The 25,000-nt window shown below is 40.0% G+C and overlaps 2 pseudogenes and 1 gene segment (V, D, J or C); all 3 read left to right on the top strand.

Annotated features, from left to right (window-relative positions):
- The first annotated feature begins 415 nt into the window (after nt 1-415).
- Nucleotides 416-7,717, top strand: LOC114687058 (annotated as a pseudogene).
- Nucleotides 7,718-17,578: 9,861 nt separating this feature from the next.
- LOC114687059 lies at nt 17,579-18,045 on the top strand (annotated as a pseudogene).
- Nucleotides 18,046-24,243: 6,198 nt separating this feature from the next.
- On the top strand, nt 24,244-24,918 carry LOC114687060. The segment is given in 2 exon segments: nt 24,244-24,497; nt 24,596-24,918. Coding segments are annotated over 2 exon segments (465 nt in total).
- Nucleotides 24,919-25,000: the final 82 nt, after the last annotated feature.

A 25,000-nucleotide genomic window follows, 5' to 3' on the forward strand; every position in this document is an offset into this window, starting at 1 on the left:
GCTCTTAATTAATACATAATCTCTAGCTGCATTCATTTTCTATAACTGATGTAATTTTCATATTTCTTGGAGATGAAAAACCGATGTGTTGTTTATATAAACATGTCTTCTTAATGAAAATCTCTGTTGACAGATACATAGTTTATTCCCATAATTCAGTTAAGAGGATGCTGCTGCAATAATCCTTGTTGTGTAAATATTTCTGAAATATAATTTTTGGTGTGCCCTCAGCATCCTGTTGCCTAACTGAGGTATCCTCTACCTTCTTCTCCAGCTGAAATAGGTCCTGATCTAAGAAGCACCCATTTCATGAATATGCAAAATACTTAAGTCTATGGTTATAAATACAAGGATGTACAATCCCCTCAACAACATATGATCAGTGTCCTCTCCACAGTCACTGAGCACACAGGGCCTCACCATGGCATGGAGCTGGGTCCTCCTCCTCCTCCTGTCAGTAACTACAGGTAAGGGGCTTTCCAGTTCCGAACCTGCAGAGGAAACAGGGACTGAGGTGATAATGACATCTACTCTGTCTTTCTCTCCACAGGTGTCCACTCCCAGGTCCAGCTGCAGCAGTCTGGTCCTGAGCTGGTGAAACCTGGTGCCTCAGTGAAGTTGTCCTGCAAGGCTTCAGGCTACACCTTCACTAGCTACTTTATGCATTGGGTGAAGCAGAGGCCTGGACAGGGCCTGGATTGAATTGGAGTCATTGATCCTGGAAGTGGTAGTACTAGGCATAATCAGAAGTTCCAGGTAAATTCCACTCTGTCTGTGGACAAATCCTCCAGCACAGCCTACATGGAGCTCAGCAGCCTGACATCTGAGGACTCTGTGGTCTATATCTGTGCAAGAGACACAGTGTTGCAACCCACATCCTGAGTGTGTCAGAAACCCTGGGGTAGCAGGAAGCTGGCCCGGGACTGAGATGACAGAGAAGATTAGCCTGGAGTCTTACTCAGAAATAATCATTCTGAGTGTCCTTTGTCATTTCACAATCTTTTAGGGTCCTTGTCAGCTTTTCAAAAGAAGATCAGAGAATAAAGTGATGCTGATTCAGGAATCTTAGAGTGCACCATACCTTGACCAGCTTTTTACCAGTGACCACTTCCGGTGACATGATTCCTTTTAAACAAACTAAAATAGTACAAACTGTAGCAATACATTATGATATAAATATCCCTTAAATCTGAGGGACTGGCACTGTTGTTGTAGTAGCTGAGAATAAATTATAGCATAAATTAAGCAGGTAAAAGACATATCAACAGCATGTGCACAAACAAAGCCCCTTTCATAGTCCAATTTTGTTTGCCTAAAAGAAGCACAGGCATTTTGTTGAAATGGGTCCCCATAGATTTTGGGGTAGGTGATTTAACCTCTCCTATGACTTCTAATTTAATGTCTTTAGTTATTGATACATCTGTCCAGGAATTGCCTTTGGCAGTTGTAATCAAATCTCTTATTGTTTTAGGATTAGGGATGGAGCTGAATGTCATGTTGTGGGGTCCCCAGGGTGTGGAATCTGCTACTTTGACAACCAGCTGGGCTCCTGCTCACACAGCACTGGAAAAAGAGCAGTGGATTCCAAGCTGGGAATGTAGAGACCTGATCCTGTCATCAGCAGCCCTGGGTGCTCATTCCCATTTCCTGAAATTGGATTCTCTTTGTCACCACCATCCACATAGACTAGGCCAGTGGAAATTCATTACCTTTTCCAGGTGTTTTAGAGGGAGGTTTACTATGTTGATGGTGTTTAGTAAGTTTTGGTTTATATTAATTTTAAAAATGGCCTGTTCCCTTGACCTTTGAAATATATAGGAGACCACAAGGACAAGCCAGAATGTGAACCTATATTTCTCTGTGCCATCAATTTGTGATGCTTTTTATCAAACCAGCAATAGTATGAGAGGTACTATCAACTTCAGAATGAAGCTTTTTAGAGTTAAAATTTTCATTTTAATGAGTAGATGAAAGAGATAAGGTGGACACTGCTTCTTTATTATCTCTCTGCTGCTCTATAGCTTGTTGCAGATGAAGGAATAAGTTACAAAGGGCTCTGTAGATTTCTGTCCATAGTGGGAAATATGCCTGTGGGAATGTTAATATCAGAAAATTTATTCCAAGCCCTGATAGCAGCTTGGCTGCTTTGGTTGCTAACCACGTGAGGGCTGGCAAGCTGTTGTGCTACTGTTGGGAAGTTTCTTTGTCTGATAATTGGATGACATGTAATGTTTATACAGGTCCCTGCCTTTGGTTATGAGTAGCAGTGGACACGCATTTGTTAATCCGTTACTCCAGCCATAGACTAAACTAAGGGGTGGTGGAAATTGTTTGCATAAGAGCTTGTCAGGCTAAGGATATTATTTAATACATATTTGCCATAACATTTATTATTCTTGTAGAGAATTTTCTACAGCATTATTTTTGAGATCTTTATATGAGGAGAATGATGGTGGGGGGTCATGGATAGGACTTGTCATACTTCTCTAAGTACTAGAAACATTATCTGTAATGGTCCAGCCTGAGAAACTTCTTTAATGCCTTCTGTGGGTATGGATCAATTAATATATTAGCATACAGAAGAGAAGTATGAAGAGAAGATGCAAATAATTTAGTAGGAAGACAGTTTATTCTGCGACTTCCTTTTCCTTTGTTGAGACGGTAGTGCTAGCCTAAGCTGGTTCCGCAGGATTAAATGTTTTAGTGTAACTGGTCCAATAGAACAGCACAACTTATTATTTTTTCCTTAATATTTTGAATGAGTCTCATGGCTGTGACACCATGAATGTTTCTTAGTACAGTCATTAGCTGATGAGTTTCTCTTAATTATGCTTCGACTCCAATTCGTTAATGTAAGGTGTAGTTGGTTGGAACACATTAATAATAAACTCAGATTCATCAATACTGTTTCCACATCACATTAGGGAAAGAAATCAAACAATTCCCATTGATGTCATTTAACTAAGAGCAAGTCCAGATTTAAATCCCCTATGTGAATCTTCCTGTGTTGTCTTCTGTTGTAGGATCTGAATCTCTGTATCTATCTCCACCTTTTCTTCTGCCCCCCCCCCCCGTCTCCTTGGTTCTCTGTCTCTCTGTGAGTCTGTGTCTGTGTCTCTCTCTTTCTTCCTTCCCTCTGTAGCCCCCTCTCTCTGTGTCCTTAACAAAGATCTTTGCTCTGTATTTGTTGAACATCATCGAAGGCATCTCAAGGGAAAAGAATAAGGGATATTTGAGAGAAACATTTAAGAGAATTTTACTATAATAGGTAGTACACACTTCCTTTTCTGTCAAATAACATCTGCATATTGTTTTATGAAATCCTGGATACACATTTTATATAATTTATTTAAATGTACATTTTCTGTTTTCAGCAAAAGGTTATCATAAAACACATACAAACACTCATGCATTAGTCTTCAGTTATGATCATGGAAGATCACACAAATATAGGATAGAGCTATATCTTATCATTTTATGTAAAACTGATTACATAGTAAATACTAGGCAAGTAAGGTTAAGTGTTACAATATTCTCTTAAAGGAAGTTTAAACAGCCCGAGTACATAGTTGATAACAGTCTGAAGGACTTCAAATTTTATTGTTCACTCTGACTGTGTGATCTAGCAAAAACATCAATCTCTTAGAATATAAGAGCTTTTTTTTATCATAATTTATTGCCACAACAGTATAATTTCTGTAAGCTGGTGAAAAGTACTATTATAACATTTTTCACAGAATTCATTTATTGACACAATGTTTATATATGTTAATTGACAATACTTCTGAAATTATGAATTATGCAGTATTCTCTAATCTCATATTTACGGCCTTCCCAGTCTCCGTACTCTGACCTACACTCTAAAGTCTTTACAGATCATGGACCTACACAGATATAGCATCATCTCTTATTAAAGAAGGTATTTTATGTATCATAGGGCAAATGATATTCCATAACAGACTTATACTCTATGTGAGATAAGTTATGATAAGAGCAAAATTTTTAGCAGACCTCATGGATGTAGATGTAATTCTAAATGGTTTTTTTAAATACGAAAATATAGCCAAATGCAGAGTTAAAAGCCCTAGAGTTCAGAGCAGTAGCTAAGAGCTGAGACCAAGATTGCCTCTTTCCCTCACTGGCACTGCTGTCTTTGCCCTTAAAAAGAGACCTACTTCCTGTGTGTCTGCCTTTTTATTGACTTCCTGTTCTGCCTTCTCATTGGTTGTAAACCTAACCAATGACCTCCTCATCACTGCCTGTCTATATAGACCTCTAGGTCTCTATGGTTGGTATTGAGATTAAAGGCCTGTGTCTCCAAGCTGGCTATGTCCTTGAACACACTGACTCTGCCTGCCATGTGATTGGATTAAAGTCTTGTGACCCCACCAACCCCCACATCTGCTATGGCTTGCTATTAGCTCTGACCCCACGCAACTTTATTTATTAACATACAAATAAAATCACATTCCAGCACAAATGAAATATCACTATACATCGAAGATGCAGGGGAACCTAAGCTCTACAATCTCCAAAAGGTCAGGGTTCCTATCTGCTCCCCCATTGGTTCTTGAAAATTTTCAAGTGTGATGATTTCAAAGACTACAGGTATGTTGACCTGGCCTTGTAAATCCATCACGGGATCTGTCTGCATCTGAGCTATCTCTGACTATTCTATTACAAGATAATACTTACTAGCCCTGGATTTTCCATGTTTTGGAAAATGGGATACGCTGTTGGGAAATGAAGTTATTGTGGAGTCAGAAAACAAAACCCATCCTTGTTCAGCCTAATCTCCATTCCAGAAATACAGCTAAGGACCAGTTAATCCTGAGGTATATATCTTTGACTGCACAGGAGACAGCTGTGTATTAGAGTAAGACACAGTGATGAGACATCACTGTATGGCACAGGACACACACAAACATACATATTCTCTGTTCTAAAACTAGTAAAGCCACTTAGACCCTCTCTTGCTTTTTTGCTCTGTTATAACTTTAACAAGTCTGAGTCCATTCTTTTCTGTCTACATACACTGGTGTGTGTGTTTTTGTTTTTGTTTCATTTGGTTTGGTGTTTAATTAGGAAAACACATGTTCAGGCTCCACATAGGCATCATGACAATTTCAGGAGCAGAAATGACTCTGCCATTGACCAAATGGTTACATATTAACAATTTCCATCACACAGTGGGATTCTCTGGTTTAAACACACCTTTGAATCAGATCAAAGTCTGAAAGCTGTGTAAATAAGACCCAGTGACAAAACTCAATTTGTTTCCAATTTGTCCTGGCTCTTCTCACATGAGGGAGAACCTCAGGCTGAGAGCTGATTGGGGGTGTTTATTTTACTGCTGGTACATTTGTTTTCCTTCTGGATTTTATTCTTATGATTCTTTGTTACCCTTCCTTACCCTCTGGGCTTTTTATATAAGGTCACATGGCATTCAGGAAGGGTCTCCTTACCAGATATTGTGGAGAGTAATTTCTTATCCTCTGATGTCCAATGTCCTCCAGATGTCCTCTGTGTTCTGTACACGATGTCAACAGCATGAGGGACTTCAAATATTATCCCCAGAGTCAGGATAGAAAAAAAAAGGGGGATTCCTCTCTCTGTGAATTTGGGAAACTATCAACAGAAAGAATAAGAGTGGTATTATTTCTGGGTTGTTGTTGGATATGGACTGTCTGGACCAATTTAGGTTTGACAGTGTGGCTTCTGTAGGGAGAGTTTGGATTTCTCCAAGAGAGCCAAAGCTTCCATCCTCCACGGAACTCCAACTTATGGCCTCCCTGATGTATCACAATGACACAGAAATGATAAGGTGACTTTTCTTATCTATAAGGTAGTTCTGAAACACTGTATTATTAACTACTACACGGGAATGAGCTTAAACATTTGGAGGCCATGTTCCATCAAGGTAAACATAGGGGTTCACAATCAGCTACTCTTTATTATGATTTACAAATGACATCAAATTCATATAATTAATATCATTGCTAAATACTTATTGATATGAGAGAGCAAAAATGAAGATAACTAAATAAATCAGTTTTGCAGTATCTGGGCAACAACTGTAGACAGGGGTCAGCAAGGGTGTTTCCTGAGTCTACTCAGTGTTTATTCCTCTCAGTTAACCACATACAACCCCAGAAAATCATGCCCTATGTCAGTTGGAACACTTGCCTTGAAGAAGCATGAAATGAAGTACCATGACATACTTGAAACTTTCAACTCATGACCAAATTTATGAAATGAAATGCAAATAACTCATGATCATGCTGACTACATCCAAACAAATGCATCTACAACCTGATATGTAGCATATATTTAGTGTTAACATGTGTGCCTTCAAGTCACATGTGTTCATGCACATGGACAAACACTTCAGTCATATGTAGAGTAATATTGGCTCCACTAACTCCTTGGTGTTACTTTTCTCCACAATGATCATTCCCTAAGCTTATGGCCAATGCATTCAAATCTCTGAAAATATTTAGCAGCCATGAACTAATAATGGAGCAGTATCAACTTGGGGATGTTAAATCCAGAGAAACAAGAGTTGCCTGAGGATACAGCCAGCATCTTCCACCCAGAAACTTCCATGGCAAAGTGACCAACCCATCCCTTTTAAGTTTACATACAAACATACCATCCATTAACAGTACAAATGCTGAATTAGAAAACCATTTGAATCAGTGCAAATTTTCTTAAATTTTGTTCCTTCCCAAACATGAAAATATTGTATTGCTGTTTGAACTAATCTGTACATTTCACATTGTGATTCCCACAGTTGCCAATGCTGTGAGTGTTCTCTCTTGATTATAGCTGCAGGATTTGGGAAATTATCTTGTAGAGTACTTGTAGATCCTGACCATCACTTGTGCTGTCTTTTAACTCATATAATCATCAGTTGTCACTGCTGCAGCTGGATCCAACACCCCTAGGGAAATCCTGAGGTTTATGGAGACATTGCAAACAACTGTAGCACAGCTCATCACCCATGCTTGAAATATCTACTCAAGATCACCAGGTAGACAGTGAAGGAAAGAAATAAGCACCATAGTGAGAGGACTGTTTATAAACTAATTGAAGCCATTTTTCAGGATTAGAAGGGAGCACTGTAGATCAACCAATCCCTAAGAAATAAATGACATCTGAAGCCTGATAGGAAAGTTGTGAACTGAGGGAATTCCAACAGCCTCTGTTGTCTTCATTGCCAGCATTATTACATTCATAGACCATGGTGTAGTTTATGGGAGCCCACAGTGACTCCAGCTTGTGGCTTGATTTCTTATTGACTTAACATCACAGAGGTCAATCTTGTTACTGCACTTCAAGGCAGAATAACAGGATGATTGGCCAAAGGCATGAGTAGTAGATGTTTTGCTCTTCAAGGCTGGATATCAGGGTGTATGGCCAAAGGCACGGTTGTCAGATGTTTTGAGAATTTAGGAGGTGTTTATACTTTTTTCCCCATGATGTCCTTGTACCATGGTGTCCTTGAGAGGGGGAGATCCATTTGCTCCCCAGTTGCTTTTGTGTATAAAAGGCTATGAGAAATAAATTTGGGGCTGTTATGATATTGGATGAGAGCCCTCCCAACTCTATTTTTCTTTTTCTGTCTATTCTTCAGTCTCTGTTTTTTTCTCATTCTCACTCCCCTATTCAGGTTGTTCAACAGGTTGGGCAGGACCTGGCAGTAGTTGACATGTGAGATTCTCCATGTTTCTACACTGGAGAGTTTCTTTGTTAAAGAGAATGAATATGTGAACCTACCAAGAACCAAATTAGATTTCTGTTGCCACTATATAGGAAACTAGGTCATGAACTACTTATCAGTATTGGTTAAGGATATTTTGGCCTCCAGACCCTGAGAATCATTTTGGGGAAATGTGTGCCTAGAATCCTCATTTGATATGAGAAGTGTCCATACTCCTCTTCATTATTGGTGTGGGATGGACAACAGTCTCCAGTGTTTTGTGCTCGTGTCTGAAGTGGGCAGTGTGCTCTAAAGAATCTTCTCAGCATCATATGTATGTTTGACTGGAGCCAAGGAGGTTCAAGTGCCCCATGAACCATTAAAGTCTGATTCACATTAATGAGCCTGGATGTGTTGACTTGATTCTTTGTGGGATAAAAAAGCTCTATCTAAACAGTATGGTGGTATTGTGTTCTCCAAAATATTGTGTACTCTAATAAATTTATCTGGGGTCAGAGAACAGACAGCCACTAGATACAAAGGCTAGAAAATGGTGGCACTCACACCTTTAATCCTAGCATTCCAGAAAAAGAAATCCCTCTGGATCTCTGTGAGTTCAAGGCCACATTGGAAATAGCCAAGCATGGTGGTGACACACTCCTTTAGTCCCAGAAAGCCAGCCTTTGATCCCAGGGAGTGGTGATAGAAGGCAGAGGGATATGTGGGGCGTGAGGACCAGAAACTAGAAGCATTTGGCTGGTTAAGCTTTCAGGCTTTGGAGCAACACAGTTCAGCTGAGAGCTATTGGGATGAGGATACAGAAGCTTCCAGTCTGAGGAAACAAGACCAGCTGAGGAACTGGTGAGGTGAGATAGCTGTGGCTTGTTCTGTCTCTTTAAATAGACGAACAGACAGGAAATAGGGCTCTCATTCGGGAGGCTGGGACACCGCAGGCAGAATGGTGAGATTTTGGCTCTGAGCTCTGACCTCTCAGTTTTCTCTTTTGCATTGTTTCTGTGTTTCTTAATAAAACGGTTGGTTACATCAATATCTGGCGCCCAACGTGGGGCAAGAGTTTCCACCTAAAACCTGAAAAAAAGATTCTGAAACAGAGCTAAAAACAGCTTCCTAATTATCTCTCTCAAATGAGCGGCAGCTTGCCGGTTTGAACTACTGGTGTGTTCCTAGCGTGCTGTATGGCGGGAATGAGGCCTCTGCAAATGGCACATTAAGCTGCATGGTGGATTTGGCCTTTGCTAGTACAAGGCAAAAAGGGTTTCTGGGCTACACGGTGCTTGGATAAAAGCACAGACCCACGATGGCTCCCAGAGCTGGTGGTAAATGGACCACCGCCATGTTGGGAAGCTGAGGTGGGTGGAGTCAGCAGCCATAGCACCATTTCAGCTTACAAATGCTGCAGTTTAAAGCAATAGATTCACAATAAGACAGATTCAGATGGAACAAGACTTTAAATGCTTTACAATGTGTGTAAAAATGTACATAGGCTTGGAAGAGAGAGGAAAAGGAACATAGACAGTTATATAAAGAAATAGAAAGTTTAAAAAAATAAAGTCTTTAAAGAGAAAGTAAAAGTAATATAAAAAATAAGCCATGTAAAGATGGATATCACACAGAGAGTCTGGATTATATTGTCTTTGGGATTTTTAACTGCAGAAAGACATGTGATTGTAAAGACTGCTCAGTTAAATCAATGTGTATATTTCAAAGGTATTTCAATTTTGAAATTTATGTCTAAGGATGTGTTGCTTTGGAAAGGAGACTCTAATTTTGTTTTCACAGAAAGCCAGAGGCTATGGATTTGTTCCAGATTAAGATACATCAGGTTTGACCAGCCAAGACCACCTGAAAGGTCTCCGATGACACCATGGCCCAGATGATCCAACATCCAGAATTGTTTCAAGGCAACTGGCTCAGATGATACAGTCTCACGGACTACTCCATGAACCTGAAATTTTCTTTGTATCCCCATGAGATGCTGCGCCCCCCTCCAGCAGGAAGTAGTAAGAGAAGCTACGCCCAAATTCCCAAATATACCAAGCTGGCTTTAAAGATGTGTAAAAGTTAAAACCTTCCTTTTTAAAAAAAAGAAAAGGGGAAGTGCTGTGGGATGATCTGTATGTCCTGTGGGAGCCCTTCTTGGGTTCTTTGTGGCGTTACCCAGCAGGTCCGCATAGAGGATGATTAGGACCATGGACCTGAGTGCAGGTGTTTGAGATGGTCTGCACTTGGCTGTGCTGGGGGATGGTCTGTATGTCAAGTTGTTCTGATTGGTTAATAAATAAAACCTGATCGGCTGTGGCTAGGCAGGAAGGATAGGCAGGACTAACAGAGAGGAGAAATAAAAGGACAGGAAGGCAGAAGGACTGGCTGCAGCCGCCGCCATGACCAGAGATGCTGCAGCTGCCGCCATGACCAGCAGCATGTGAAGATGCCGGTAAGCCACCAGCCATGTGGCAAGGTATAGATTTATGGAAATGGACTAATTTAAGCTATAAGCACAGTTAGCAAGAAGCCTGCCACGGCCATACAGTTTGTAAGCAATATAAGTCTCTGTGTTTACTTGGTTGGGTCTGAGTGGCTGTGGGACTGGCGGGTGACAAAGATTTGTCCTGACTGTGGGCAAGGCAGAAAACTCTAGCAACAAAACAGTTGCCAGGATGGAGCAAAGAATGCATAATCTCAGATGGGTTTAAAACTCAGACCTCATGATCTTTCTGCCTAACACAGTAATCCTCTTTCTGTTTTGTCTCAAACAAGATAAAGTCTTGATCTAAAATATATACTCCCTTGTGAATATGCAAATTAGAATGTGTGGTTGTAAATACAGGGATGTCCACACATTCCACCACACTACATTAGTAACCAATTGTCTATAGTCCCTGAGCAAACAGATTCTCAACATGGAATGTACCTGGATCATGCTCTACCTGTTGACAGCAGCTATAGGTAAGTGGGTCCCTTGTCTCAGGTGTGAGGAAGAGAGAGAGAGGTGAAGTGACAGTGGCATCCTCTTCACAGGTGTCCACTCCCAGGTTCAGTCACAGCAGTCTGGGGCTGAACTCAGAAGCCCTTAACCATCAGTAAAGGTGTCCTCCAAAGACTTGACTGAGATAGATTCCCAACCTCCCACATGAATTGGTTTAGACAGAAGAACCTATGAAAGTGTAAGCCAAATTAAAAATAGTACAATAAATAGGAATGAGTGGCCAAAGTACAATCTTGTCTTCCTCCAATTGCAAAGGGGGATTTATTATTGTGTAGATTAATTTCAAACTTAGCAACTTGGAAGAACAGATTTTTGCAGGCATGGTAAGGGCAGCTGTTAACAAGGTTGCAAAAACTTCACTCAAGGAATATTGTAATATCTGCTGTAGAATTTCACTCTTAAGAGCTCTGACATCTTATTCTATATGCAAGAGACTTCAGGCTTGTAAGCTGATGATGATTATAGAGTATATGAAAAAATTGGTGAATAGCAATGAGGCATGTCATTACCAACGTGGACTTCTTATGACACCACAGTTCCTATCTACTGCATTAAAATCCTTGCTCTGTGAAGACACTAGTCTTCCCAGGAATTCTTTGTCTCTATGATCTCTGAATACATTTCACCTTCACTAGGGAAATGTCTGGATACTTCTTCACCTACTGAATGTAAGTATTAGACTGAATATAGTTTTTCTCCATTCTAGTGCTTCCCAGAGACAAAAAATATCTTCTGGCTTGAGGATAGTCACTGGACAATGAACACTGCCCTTGTCATCTGCAGCGTTTTCTTAGAACCACAAAACTTTTAATCAATCAATTTGATTTTTGTGGAGGCTCATCAACATGACAGCTCTTTCTCATGTAATTACAAACTGGTGATTTGTATTTACTTTTTAAAATCTTTTTGATGCCACTGATTTAATTTTCACACCATGTATTCAATGGATTTGAACTAAAGGGTATACAAGCCTAAGTCCAACTGATCATCACAGATACTTTCCTTGACTTGTGCAGTCTGGCTGTTCCTTCACTATTAATTTCAGAGATTCTTGCATTCCATTGTCCCAGATAAATGGGATCAAGAAGTCATTTGTAAGTTCCTCGAGAGGTACCGTGCTGAATGGACACTTCAGACATGACCAGAGACATATCAAATAGTTCTTCCTGAGTCTTAGATATCTGGCCACTGAGGACACCATGCTGTATCCGTTGTGAGGCAATGAGAGTGAGGATATTTTGGCCAAGATCTGGACACAGTCCTCCCTGTGGTGGGTCTAAGGAATGGTGCAAACTGTGCGCTGGACTTTAAGGAGTCTTCAGAGCAATCATGTATATCAGAAGGAACACTGAGGCATTATTAGAAGTGAAACAGGGCCAATCAACATGATTAGGGTACATTATCCACAGAGGGAAGTGTAGATAGGAAAATGTTAGAAATCAAAGTGTACTTGCATTCATGGAAACTCCTGCACAGTTTCATAGACATTGCACCAGCTCATCACATATTGTGATACTTATATTACTTTAAACTAATGGAAGAATGTCACATCATCTCTCTCAAATCCCTAAGAGCCAAGACTTTTGAGAATTCACAGCATTATTTAAAGAGGATGTCTATATGAATCTATTCTGCTTTAGCCAGCCAGCACTCCTGCACATTGCCACTCATGATAGACCTTCCATAACCCACCACGGTGGAGTATGAAATGAAACAAGATAGCCTTTTACAGGGTTAGAACAGAATCTGAAATCCAAGCAAAGCTCATCCAGCTTCCTGAATTGTAGGGATAAGTGTTCCTCTATAATGAAGAGGGTGTTGCACTCTGGATTGACAGTATACAGTAGATCATGTCCATGCTAACAAATGAGAGAAGAGAAGCCAAGCTTCATCCAGGTCCCAACAGCTTCTCTCTTGCAATATTAGGTATATTAAAGCAAAATATGTATATATCCTGACTTTCTGTGGCATGTAGTTTTGTGTTAATTTGTGTACCTGTGCTTCAGACATTGAATGACAAACATACACAAAATCTTACATAATGTTATTGGCTTCTGTCATTCTTGGCAAGATTACAAAACTGTCTTTTGTCTGTGAAAACATTCAGCTCCTGAATAACATTACTAATACTTGCCTTGTCCTGGAATAAGAGGATCCTGTTTTGGAAAGGTAGGTATGGGGAGATAAAGATGTCTATGGTCACTTACCCTCCATCCACGAGGATCCCTATCAAACAGATCTCTGATTTCTTTATTCGTTAAATACAGCCACATATGCAGTCATGACACATACTGAGTCATAGCCCAAATTTTCTTGACTACTATTTATTCTCACTTGTTTTTTCTGGAGATGTTAACTGACCTGTGAGTACCACACTGGTTTGTTTCTTTCTGTTGACTCCTGGATCTCAGTGTCTCAGGAATTCTTATGTAGATGTGTGATGTGCTGCATCTGAGATCAGGACACATTGTGGTCATCTGATTCAGGTGCTCTGACCCAGGTGTAGCCTGATGAAGCTATACATGAATCTGTCTTCTGTAGTTACTGTGATACCAGTGGGTACTGCTGGGGCTAGATCCAGCTGCATACAGGGAGACTCTGGTATTCAAGGGACATTAATAAAAATACAAACACAACTTAAAACCAATCTCTGACACATCTAGTCACAAACTCAAGAAAAAAAGTCCATTTCCTCCTGCTCCTGAGCTCTGTGAACACTGAAGTTTCAGGAATATGCTCCTCCTCAAGAGAGACAATGAAACTTCAGAATAAGCCAAGACTAATCTACCTGCAGGGGAGTTCAGGACCAGCAGGGGGCACAGTGGGCTCAATAATCAATAGGACAGAGTTGTGAAGGAGACTCTGTAACCTCTGTGGACTCCTTTTTAAAAGCCTATTAGGTGAACTACAGCTGCTGCTGTTTGTATGTGAAGTTTCTATCTTCAAACACAGAAAATATTATTAAATATTTCAGATATTTGTATTTTATTGTTTTTAATTCTATTTATTTATTCTTATTTTTTGAAAAAAATGTATTTTATTCAATATATTCTGATTATGATTTCCCCTGACATATCTTCCTGATCCTTCCTACATCTCCACACATTCAACTCCACAACCTTTTTTTTCTCTCTATAGAAAGCAAACAGGCACAAAGAGAGTATTTTTTTTACATCACAAGACACATAAACAAGACAAAAGAAAGTAAACATAAAAATACAAGATCAGAAAACATGGATTTAAGCAAAAGAACATTGAGACCAAGACTTTAACTTGTGCAGGCTCTGTGCATGATGTCACAGACTCCGTGAATTCTTATGTGCATCATCCCTACCATGTTTGGAAGACACTGTTCCCTTGGAGTCAGTTTTCAAGTTGCTTCCCAAAGTAAGGTCTAACCATGTAGTTACTTTGTCCAACCAAGAACAATGTCTGCACCACATGCTGTTTTCAGCATGGGCCCTCTCTCACCGTTAACTCAGAGGGAGATCTCATGTACCCAGAAGTGAGATTTTCAATAACTTGTGTCTTTGAGGAGCAGAAATGTCTGTTTATCCATTCAGGTACCTGTGCTCAAGATTTCACAAGTTAAATAAAATGCAAAGCTCTTCCATGTACTTTCTATTCAGCTTTCTGCAAGCAGATATCCCGCATAATCATAGAACATAATGAGAACCAGATGACTGAGGCCCATAGAAAATATTCAGAATCAGACCACTGAGACAATACTCTTAGCTAAACTACAAGTCTTATCTAGACACCTCTAGTTTTGTTGCTCTTTTATTAGTTTTATCATTTTTGATAAAATACTGTAACAGCTTATCATAAAACTACACCACAAAATGAGCTCAAAATTATTCCATAAACATGAAGACTACCCCAAGTGTAAAACTAGGCCACTATGAACTGTTCACTATTTCCAGTCTTTTTATTTTAGAAACAACATTGCATTTTATGTGTCCTTCCCATCCCACATGTCGCTTTCCTCTGCTCCTGGTGTCCCAACCCTTCCTTTTGTCATGCCACATGCACTCTACGTACTGTATAATTATATTTTTGCTTCCGTTGCAAGATTGTAGACAGATTTCACTACAGGTTCCTTATAATTGATAAATTTTGTTAACCCTACCACAAACCTTCACTTTTCTATTTCCCAACAATACTTTATGTTTGAATATTTGTGTCTCTAATAGCTGTTCCTTCCATACTCATTATCTGTATTTCATCAAATGAAATCCCTTTGTACCTCAAATCAAAATGAACCTTTTCTAGTCTGCCTCCTTTTAGAAACTAAACACAGAAAACAAAACATTTCAGCTTTGATTCACATATGAGATAGAACATGAAACATTTTTGTAGTGATATTCTATTTCCCAAAATATTGTGCACCCTACTAAACTTATCTGGGATCAGAGAACAGAACAGCCACTAGATATAGAGGCCAGAAAATAGTGTCAAACACGCCTTTAATCCTATCACTTGGGCGGCAAGGATCCATCCCGATCTCTGTGAGTTCAAGGCCATAATGGAAACAGCCAGGCATGGTAACAAGAGCCTTTAATCCCAGGAAGTGATGGCAGAAAGCAGAAAGGTATATAAGGTGTGAGGACCAGGAAGTAGAGCCTGGTTAAGATTTTTGGTTTTTGAGCAACAGTTTAGCTGAGATTCATTCTGGATGAGGACACAGAGGCTTCCAGTCTGAGGACACAGGCCAGGCGAGGAAGCTATGACTTGTTCTGCTTCTCTGATTTTCCAGGGTTGACCCCAGTACCTGGCTTCCAGGTTTGTTTTTATTAATAAGATATTTTAAGATTCGTGCTACACATTTATTTTTTTTTGTATTTGGGTGACCTCATTTAGCATATTTTTTTCAATTTCATATTTTTTCTAATTCCATCAATTTACCTGTAGATTGTATTCTTCCATTGAGTAGTATTCCATGGTCTATATGTGTCACATTATCATTACCTATTGTCTGTTGTTGAACATCTATGTTGTTACCATTTTCTCAGCTTTTGTGAATATAGCAGCAATGAACATGGATGTGCAAGTGTCTCTGTAATAATATGTAGAATAATGTGAGTATAAGCTTGAGAAGGATATAGCTGAGACATATCACAGTTCTATTTCTTATCTTTGGAAGAAATCTCGCAAATGATTTCCAAAGTAACTACACTAGTTTACATTTCCATCAACAATGAATAAGGATTACCCTTCTCCCATATCCTTACCTGTATTTGTTTTCTTGATTATGGTTATTCTTACTGGGGTAAAATCAAAACTTAAAGTTTTTTTAATCTGCATTTCCTTGGTAGATAAGGACTTTGGTTGGAGAACATGGGGAAACCAACCTTGACCTGAACAGTAAATGCACCCTTCTAGCTTGATTTACTAGTACAGGAAGGTGCTATGCAGCCTGTAGTGAGAGAAAAGACATCAGTGGTCTTCCACAACACAGGGTCTGGCCATCGACAATATCAATCTTCCAGGCAGGATGTACCAACTGGTGCCTGTTACTTGTGACCAACTGCTTTCTAATTGTATTTGTAGCCTGCTCCATAGAAAGACTTCATCCCATGTAAGCATGCTCAACAGCCCATGGCTAGGGCTGGCATAGACCTAGTAGACCCTACTTGTATTACTCATGGTCTAGTTGTCAAACTGACTTATAATACTTATCTTTTTACCCAATAGATTAGTGCTGCTCTCAGCCTTGACCTTCTGTATGCTGTGTAATGATCAATGCAGACATTCGTGACTGGTCAAAGTGCTGAGAATGAATGAGTACTTTCAAAGATACAGGAGACTCATTGAAATCAACCTTGATATCAACCTCCCACCCAAAGCTCAAGGACCATCAGAAATGGAAAAGAAACAATGTAAGGTTCAGAGAATGAGGTTAAAGACATGAACGTCTGTATATGGAGATTGACACATTCTCACTGCACAAAGGAACTCTCAGCAGTTGTAGTTACCAGCACAAAATAAAACGAGTCAAAATCACAGCACGGAAGCCAGTGGAAAGGTAAGCAGGTAGCAATGCCTTCTTCGCAAACTGGACAAATTTAGTTTATTTCCAAAAGCCACGTCTTAGAAGAAGAGAACTGATCTCCATATGATGTCTTCTAAGTTTCACACACAGGCCTTGGCACATGGGTGCCCTGCACCAACTACTAACAAAGTGTTAAAATGTTTTAAAAAGTTACAACACAGGTCGGGTGGGATTCCCCATCCACACTGCAAGTTGAAGAGCTGTTGGGATTGGAAGACTGCTTAGGAAGTTAGAATCACTTTTCTTAGGATTGTAACCACTTTGAGGTTACTTATGAGCTAAGGGATGTCCCCCCCATGTACAGATAGCATTAAGTAGGCTTAGTGAGTTGTTCATTAATAAAATAAAAGACACCAATATGTTAGAAGAGAGCCCTGCTGCTTTGGGAGGTCATAAAGGGAGCAAGAGGGACATATGGGGAGGACACAAATGCCTTGCATCCATGAATGAAGAGTGCAAGACATGAACAAGATCATTATTCTGAAATAACAATATTCCATATGTTTAGAATTTTCATACAGATATACAATGTACACTGTACATATTTACTCCATAAACTCAACCTGTCTTCCCTTGCTCCTACCATGCCCATTTGTCACAGACAGGATTAGGACTTGGACTTTAACATATTACAGCCTGACCCAAGGCCCTCTACATCCTTCTTCTCAAGCTGGACTAGGTTTTAACCTAAGAAGTTCTCTGCTCATGAATATGAAAATTTCTTGAGTCTGTGGTGATTAATAGGACGATGTACACATCCCAGAACAGCATATGATCAGTGTCCTCTCCACAGTCACTGAGCACACAGGTTCTCACCATGGGTTGGAGCTGGAGCATCCTCTTCCTCCTGTCAGTAACTACAGGTAAGTGGCTTTCCAGTTCCAAACCTGAAGAAGAGCAGGGACTGAGGTGACAATGACATCCACTTTGCCTTTCTTTCCACAGGTGTCCACTCCCAGGTCCAGCTGCAGCAGTCTGGGGCTGAGTTGGTGAAACCTGGGGCCACAGTGAAGCTGTCCTGCAAGGCTTCTGGCTACAACTTCACCAGCTACAATATGCACTGGGTGAAGCAGAGTCCTGCACAGGCCCTGGATTGGAGTTATTAATCCTGGAAATGGTGGTACTGACTACAATCAGAAGTTCAAGGCCAAGGCCAAACTGACTGCAGACACATCCTCCACCACAGCCTACATGGATCTCAGCAGCCTGACCTCTGGACTGGACTCTGCAGTCTATTACTGTGAGAGACACAGTGTTGCAACCCACATCCTGAGTGTGTCATAAACCCTGGGGAGCAGGAAGCTGCCTTGGGACTCAGATGACAAGAAGATTAGACTGGACTTTCTCAAATATCATCATTCTGAATATCAATTTTTCCACCCCCTCCTCTGTAAATAAAATGGTGTGAATTGAGGTCCAGTGACCACCTCCATTTACATGTTTCTTCTGTTGTAAAACACTAAGGTAGAAGGGAAAACTGTGATAATGCATACTGACAAAACATCTCTGGATTCTAAGAGACTAGAACTTTTTTGGAGTAGCTTTGAATAAAGTATAAGCATGAATTTTATCAGTAAAATTCACATAAACAACATCTGAGGAAACCAAAACTCCTCTCATTGTCTTAAGTCACAAGTAACCTGAATGTGTATTCTTAATTTGGGCTGTATTGACTAGCAGAACTTTCAGTTTCTTAGAATGTAAGAGATATTCATATCAGAATGCACTGCCACATAAGTGTAATTCTTATAAGTTGACCGAAAGTATTATTAAATTATTATTAAATTACTTTGCATAAAACTCACTTATTGGCATAGTGCATATACATGGTAGTTAAGAATAGGTTTGTGATTATTCATAATTATCTGGTCCCAAATTACTGCCTTTCCATTCCCAGTACCCTGACCTACAGTCTCATGCATTTATAGAACATTGACCTACTCTGATGCACCATCATACTTCATGGTCTTCTGGATATCTTGAAGTCACCCTTGTTCTGTAGTGTGTTTGGTTTTGGATAATTGGGCTAATAACAAGCAGCATGGAGGCCTGTGGTACTTGATGATCTCATATTGGCTTAAATATTAAGGCAACTCCACGTAGTTAGTTAAAAGGGAGGTTTATTTTGTGGGGTAACTTACAAGTGAAGGGATAGGTTACAGGGTCTGGGAAGGGTGTAGTGCAGTCCAGCGGTGTTCTCTGGAGAACTCTGCTTGGTCTACCTCCAATGTCCAGGATCCAGGAACGAAGAGAGCTGGCCCATCTGGATCTTGGGTCTTCAGGGCTCTTGTTTTGGCTCTGCCTTGTAGGCATGACAGTTGCTGAAGCCTCAAAGAGGGTGGTACTTCCAGGTCAAAGCTGGACCAGCTACCCACTACATCTCCCCCTTTTGTCTAAATAAGAAGGTTTTAACCTAATAAAAGACTATATACAAAGGAATTGCTATTAAATATTGTCTAGGAGTAATAATGGATAATGACCTAGATAAGATGGAACTACAATCAATGCAAACAATATCAAACAAGAGAGACATACTAAAATCCAGAGAAGTCTGGAGCATAGGTAAATGGCATGTTACAAAGATCACTCCAAAAGGTGTCCTATCATAAAGAACCTTAATCTAATAGTTAATAAGTTTTATCTAAGATATTATATATATATATACACATACATAAACATACATACACATATATACATATACATACACACACATATATACATACATACATATATATATATATATATATATATATATATATATATATATATAGTTGTAACTATAACTGCTGTCTTCAATCCCATCAAAGACCTCAGAAGGAATATAATGATACTTGAGAAATGGATGATGGATGCAAGGAACTTTTGGGAGTCTTGCAAGAGTAGACAGAGACAGCTGGCAGCATGGACAGTCACCTAACGTTTCTCAGCATTGTTGGTGCATTCAAATTGGCTACAGGTTTAGAGTATCTGACAGAAATTTTTCAGAATCAGGAATTCTGAATGATCATCTTACCCTGTCTTGGCAGATTCAGATTCCTTGTGTCCTGCTTGTTCAGAAGGACAGCATTCATATTGTCAGCAGTTGAGGCAAGGGCAGTTCTTTGCCCAACAGGCCATTTTGTGCCAAGAAGACAAACTTCCAAATCAAAATGTCTTAGAAGCCCAACATTCTCTGAGCTACCCACTACAATCTCAAGGTTTTGATTCAGTAAGAAGATTCTATAATTTAGAGCATTAACTTTGTGTGTTCCTGGATCAAATATTCTTTTCCCTTGAAATATGAATACAATGTGCTGAAAATTGATGAAACCTCATATGCTGAATATGTTGTTGGAGGCATGAATCCCCTTTGCCAATTTTATGTTAGAAATTATTCAAACCTATGTTGAATTTAAAATACATTTTGAAATACTAGTGTCTTCAAAAAGCTCCTCTGTTCTCCTCCAACATGAAAGGAGGGAATGATAAGAAGGCAAGGGAATCTTTCCATTATGGCCTCTGAATTGAACAAGACTCAACAATATACCAGGAAGGCATCTGCCAAGTGGCTGTATGACCGTGATTCCAGGAACTGTCTGTTCCATGTTGCAGAGTCATTTTAAAATGCCCAAACATCTTATACGGTAAAGCTTCCCACTGGGTACAGCCACTTTGGAAATCAGTGTAGCTGTTCCACAGGAAGCTGGGAATAGATCCACCCCAGCATCCAGCTATATCACTCTTGAGCATATACCCAAAGGACTCTGCATCCTACAAGAGACACTGGCTAAATCATGTTTCTTGCTGCTCTATTGATGACTAAAAATTGGAAACAGCCTAGATGTGCATCATTGGAAAAATGGATGAAGAAAATGTGATATTAAACTGAACGCTGTAATATATGTGGAGAGGACCTGGTCTGTCCTGTGCTTCCTGCTTCAGTCTTTCTGAGTTCATATGACATTTGCTCAGCTGATTTAGAGGGCCTTGTTCTCCAGGTGTCCTGCATCCCTCTGGCTGCTACACTCTTTCACCTGCATCGTCTGTGGGTTTCCCTGAACTCTGAGGGTTAGAGACATCCCATTTTTTAGAGATGTGTGTTCCAAGGTCTCTCTACAATGTCTGGTGTGGATCTCTATGTTTGTTACCATTTATCTTATGGGATTCCTGAGTGTGTGAATGTGTATGTCACTGATTCTTGTGTCTTCTCTGGGGCTTTTTTTCCTTTTGTTGATTTGATTTGTCCAAAATCAATGTGATGATTTCTCCTTTTGGCTTATTATGTTCTATTTTATTATTACTTCTTAGAATTCAAGACATAAAGAGATTGGATTCTGATGGCAGTGGAAGGGTGGAACTAAGAACAGTAGAGGGAAGGGGAACTGTAATCAAGATACACTATATGAGAAAAACATCTGTTTTAATGAAAGGGGAAAAAGAAAATGTAGTATCTTTATACAACAGAATATTACACAACTGTTAAAAATATAAAATCATGAATTTTTCAATATCAAAGTGAAGTAACTGTAGCAAAAATAGACAAATATGTATATATTTCCTTAAGTGTGGATGTTATCTGTTAAGTCTTCCATAGGCAGTCTACAATCATTATCATCACAGGGGATATGTGTAGTAAGGGACTACTGGGTAATCTGTGTCTGCCAGGCTAGGGAAGGAGCAAGAGTGTGTCTCAGTGGTTACTGATGGTTATAGTGAGTATATAGATTCCAGTAGTGTGTGAAGGGTCAACTCACTGGCTCCAGAGACAATTCTAACAACACTTTCTATCTCCACTGAATATTCGACATCTGAGGACGATACTCTGTATTACTGAGCTAGCGGCACAGTGAGGGGACTTCCATGTGAGCCCAGACATAAACCACTCCACTGATTTGCTCTCTGGTTTGTGTTTGCATTTGAAGAGGTGAGCTCTCAGCTTCTTGTTCCTGCCATCATGTCTTTATAATCAGAAGCCTCCTTACAGAGCCACCCAGCAGAAATGACCAATTACCAGGTACTAAGTCTGGGAAGGGTTTCTTCTTAAGACCTGAATCACCATCCTCAGAAACCAAAGGTCTATACTTGGAACAGTGACAAAGACAACAGTGACAAAGAAGAGTAGATAAGAAGTACCAGGAGCAAAGGAGGAAGGGAGGGAAGGAGGGAGACTGGGGATAGATAGATAGATAGATAGATAGATGATAGATAGATAAAGAGAATGAGAGAGAGAACATAAGGCATAAGGTTGGATGACATGTGGAAAGTATTTTGGGGATGTAATCAATATACCCTGTATGACTTAAAATTAATAAAATAGAGAAAAACAAAATAAAATAAAATACAAGTCTATGAGGGTGAAAAAATTCTATTTTGTTCTTTTGGGACTGAGAGACAAACATTCAGAAAACAAATGTCTTGCCAAAGGTTTGCCAGCCCTTAGTTCATTCAGAGCCTCAATTGATTCATGTTATCACTGGATAAGAAGCACACACCTGGTCATCAAGTGTCTTGTCTGAGAACAAGTCTCTTTCTACACACCAGCCAGGCACCAGAACCCTGAAATTCTGTGGGATGTTCTGTGTGCTGTGAGTATGTTGCTCTGATTGGTTGATAAAACACTGATTGGCCTGTAGCCAGGCAGGAAGTATAGGCAGGATAAGCAGACAAGGAGAATTCTGGGAAGTGGAAGGCTGAGTCAGGAGATACCAGCCCACCGTCCAGGGAGGAGCATGTAATAACACACAGGTAAAGCCATGGAAAACGTGGCCATTTATAGATTAACAGAAATGGGCTGAGTTTAAGTGTAGGAGCTAATCAATGGTAGGCCTGAGTTAATGGCCAAACAGTTTTAATTAATAAAAGCCGCTGTGTGTTTACTTGGGTCTGAGTGGTTACAGGACCAGGTTGGATACAGGAATTGTATAAGTGACTGTGGGACCTTGGTGCTGGGTGAATACAGGAAAACTTCAGCATCACTGAAATAATTCTGGGGAAACATCAACTGAAAATTCCCCTGATGGTTTTTTCTTAACCCTTTTACACTAGCTGAAATGAAATTGATCATTTTGTTTCATGCAGCCATTCCTGGGGTTACTGAACTGATATATTTAAATGCGTTCAATTCCTAAGACATACGATGAGGCCACTCTTAACAACATGCTCATCTTTGTGTGCACATGCCTTCCTTCTGTCTGTCACACAGCTGTCAGAATTACTCCTGAGTGTTGTCCTTCCCATCTGTCACACAGCTGTCAGAATTACTCCTGAGTGTTGTCCTTCCTGTCTGTCACACAGCTGTCAGAATTACTCCTGAATATTGCCCAGCTGGTCAGCTGTGAGAAGGAAGTCACTGAGACGACAACATCTACTGTGCGAAGGAGACCAGAGCTCAATAGAAGCCATGCAACAGAAGTCCATATCCACACTGTAGACCTGGGTGAGTCCTACACATCAGCTGGACTCTGGTTCAGGGCAAATCCAGACAAGATCAACCTGATGCAAGAGGAATTCAGGTCAGCCATTCACGGCCACCAGGGACAGGTGACAACAAGGGACAGCAACGGAGATTACTACATCTACCCAGAGTTTTTCCCTCTCCCTTGCCCACATAAAATCCTGTTAAATATACAAAGCCCATAAGAGAAATGATTTGATCATTTAAGGATCAAAGCCAAAATGACTTCAGATCATTGTGTCACTGCATTTAGTGGCTTGAATGAGGTTTCTTTACCTGGGAATGCAACAGAAACAATAATACCACAGTCCACAAACCCTCTTAGCCATAACAAACCCAGTTTCTCTAATAGTAAAATTAATTACTCCATTGGACAATAAGGACCCAATTCTTCTTTCTATTACAGGGGGGATATTCCAAGGTTCTTCCTCTTGAGACTTATTTTACAACAACCATGATGAAAGTACCACATTCTCAGTTGAATTAGAGAGATGAGATGACATACAACCATGGCACTATAGACCAGGCAACAGACTCCTCTCCTTCCTGAGGTAACCACAGACGGGGAACATATACTTAGTTTGTGGAAATTAAAATAATAATGGCATGATTGCCAAGGATGTTAACTAACACACCCAAACACAAGCATACAACATATATGTGAACAAAAGTTTGCCATGTGTTTTTATTATGTCTCAAAGAATAATCTCTGTGAGTATCAATGCTTATTTAATATATATTTTATCTTTTCAATAATGAGGATAAATCTTGGGACTTTGTGAGTCCCACTGTGCTATGTCCTCAGTTGAGTTTTGTTATGGTAATTAATAGTTTACTTTTACTATTCATTGAACTTTATATTAATTCTGCTAAAATTATAAAATTGTATATTTTGATTCAAAACTTCTGATGAATTTATTATATAATATTTGGTAAGATAGAAAATAAAGTGTGAGTGTGGAACAAGAGCACAATAAAAATATATTAAAGCTGTTGAAGTTTTATTACAAATACAAAATGAATAACATTTTAATGAAATCATGCTCACTTTGGTTCTTCATTTTCTCTCAGACATTTGCACCATTAACTGCTGCCCCAAAGGTTCCCACATCAGAGCATAAGATATGTAGGGCGAGATGCAAATATGGCCTTCCTCTGCTCATGAAAAGCAGCCCTGCCCTTACCCTGCAGTTCAGGCAGAGGACTCTAGCCCTGTCTTCCCATTCAGTGATCAGCACTGAAAACAGAACATTCAACATGGGGTTAGGGTTGCACTGGGTTTTCTTTGCTGTTCTTTTAAAAGGTAGATAACAAGGGGCCCTGAGTGTGTGAGTAGACATGAGTGAGACAGACAGTGGACATGTGTGACAGTTTCTTGATCAGGATCCTCTCTGTTTGCAGGTGTCCATTGTGAGGTGCAGCTGGTTGAGTCTGGTGGAGGATTGGTGCAGCCTGAGGGGTCATTGAAACTCTCCTGTGCAGCCTCTGGATTCACCTTCAGTGACTATGCCATGTTCTGGTTCCGCCAGGCTCCAGGGAAGGGTCTTGAATGGGTTGCTAGCATAGACATTAAAAGTTACAATTATGCGACCTACTATGCCGATTCAGTAAAAGGCAGATTCACCATCTCCAGAGATGATTCTCAAAGCATGGCCTACCTGCAAATGAACAGTCTTAAAACTGAGGACACAGCCACATATTACTGTTCAATTGACACAATGTGATGTCTTCACTATGAGACCAGACAAAAACTTTCTTTCCAAGTACCCATGACCAGGAGGTGGCGCTCAGAACACATAAAGCCCA

This window comes from Peromyscus leucopus, chromosome 14 (assembly GCF_004664715.2).
Source record: "Peromyscus leucopus breed LL Stock chromosome 14, UCI_PerLeu_2.1, whole genome shotgun sequence".
NCBI classification, from domain to species: Eukaryota; Metazoa; Chordata; class Mammalia; order Rodentia; family Cricetidae; genus Peromyscus; species Peromyscus leucopus.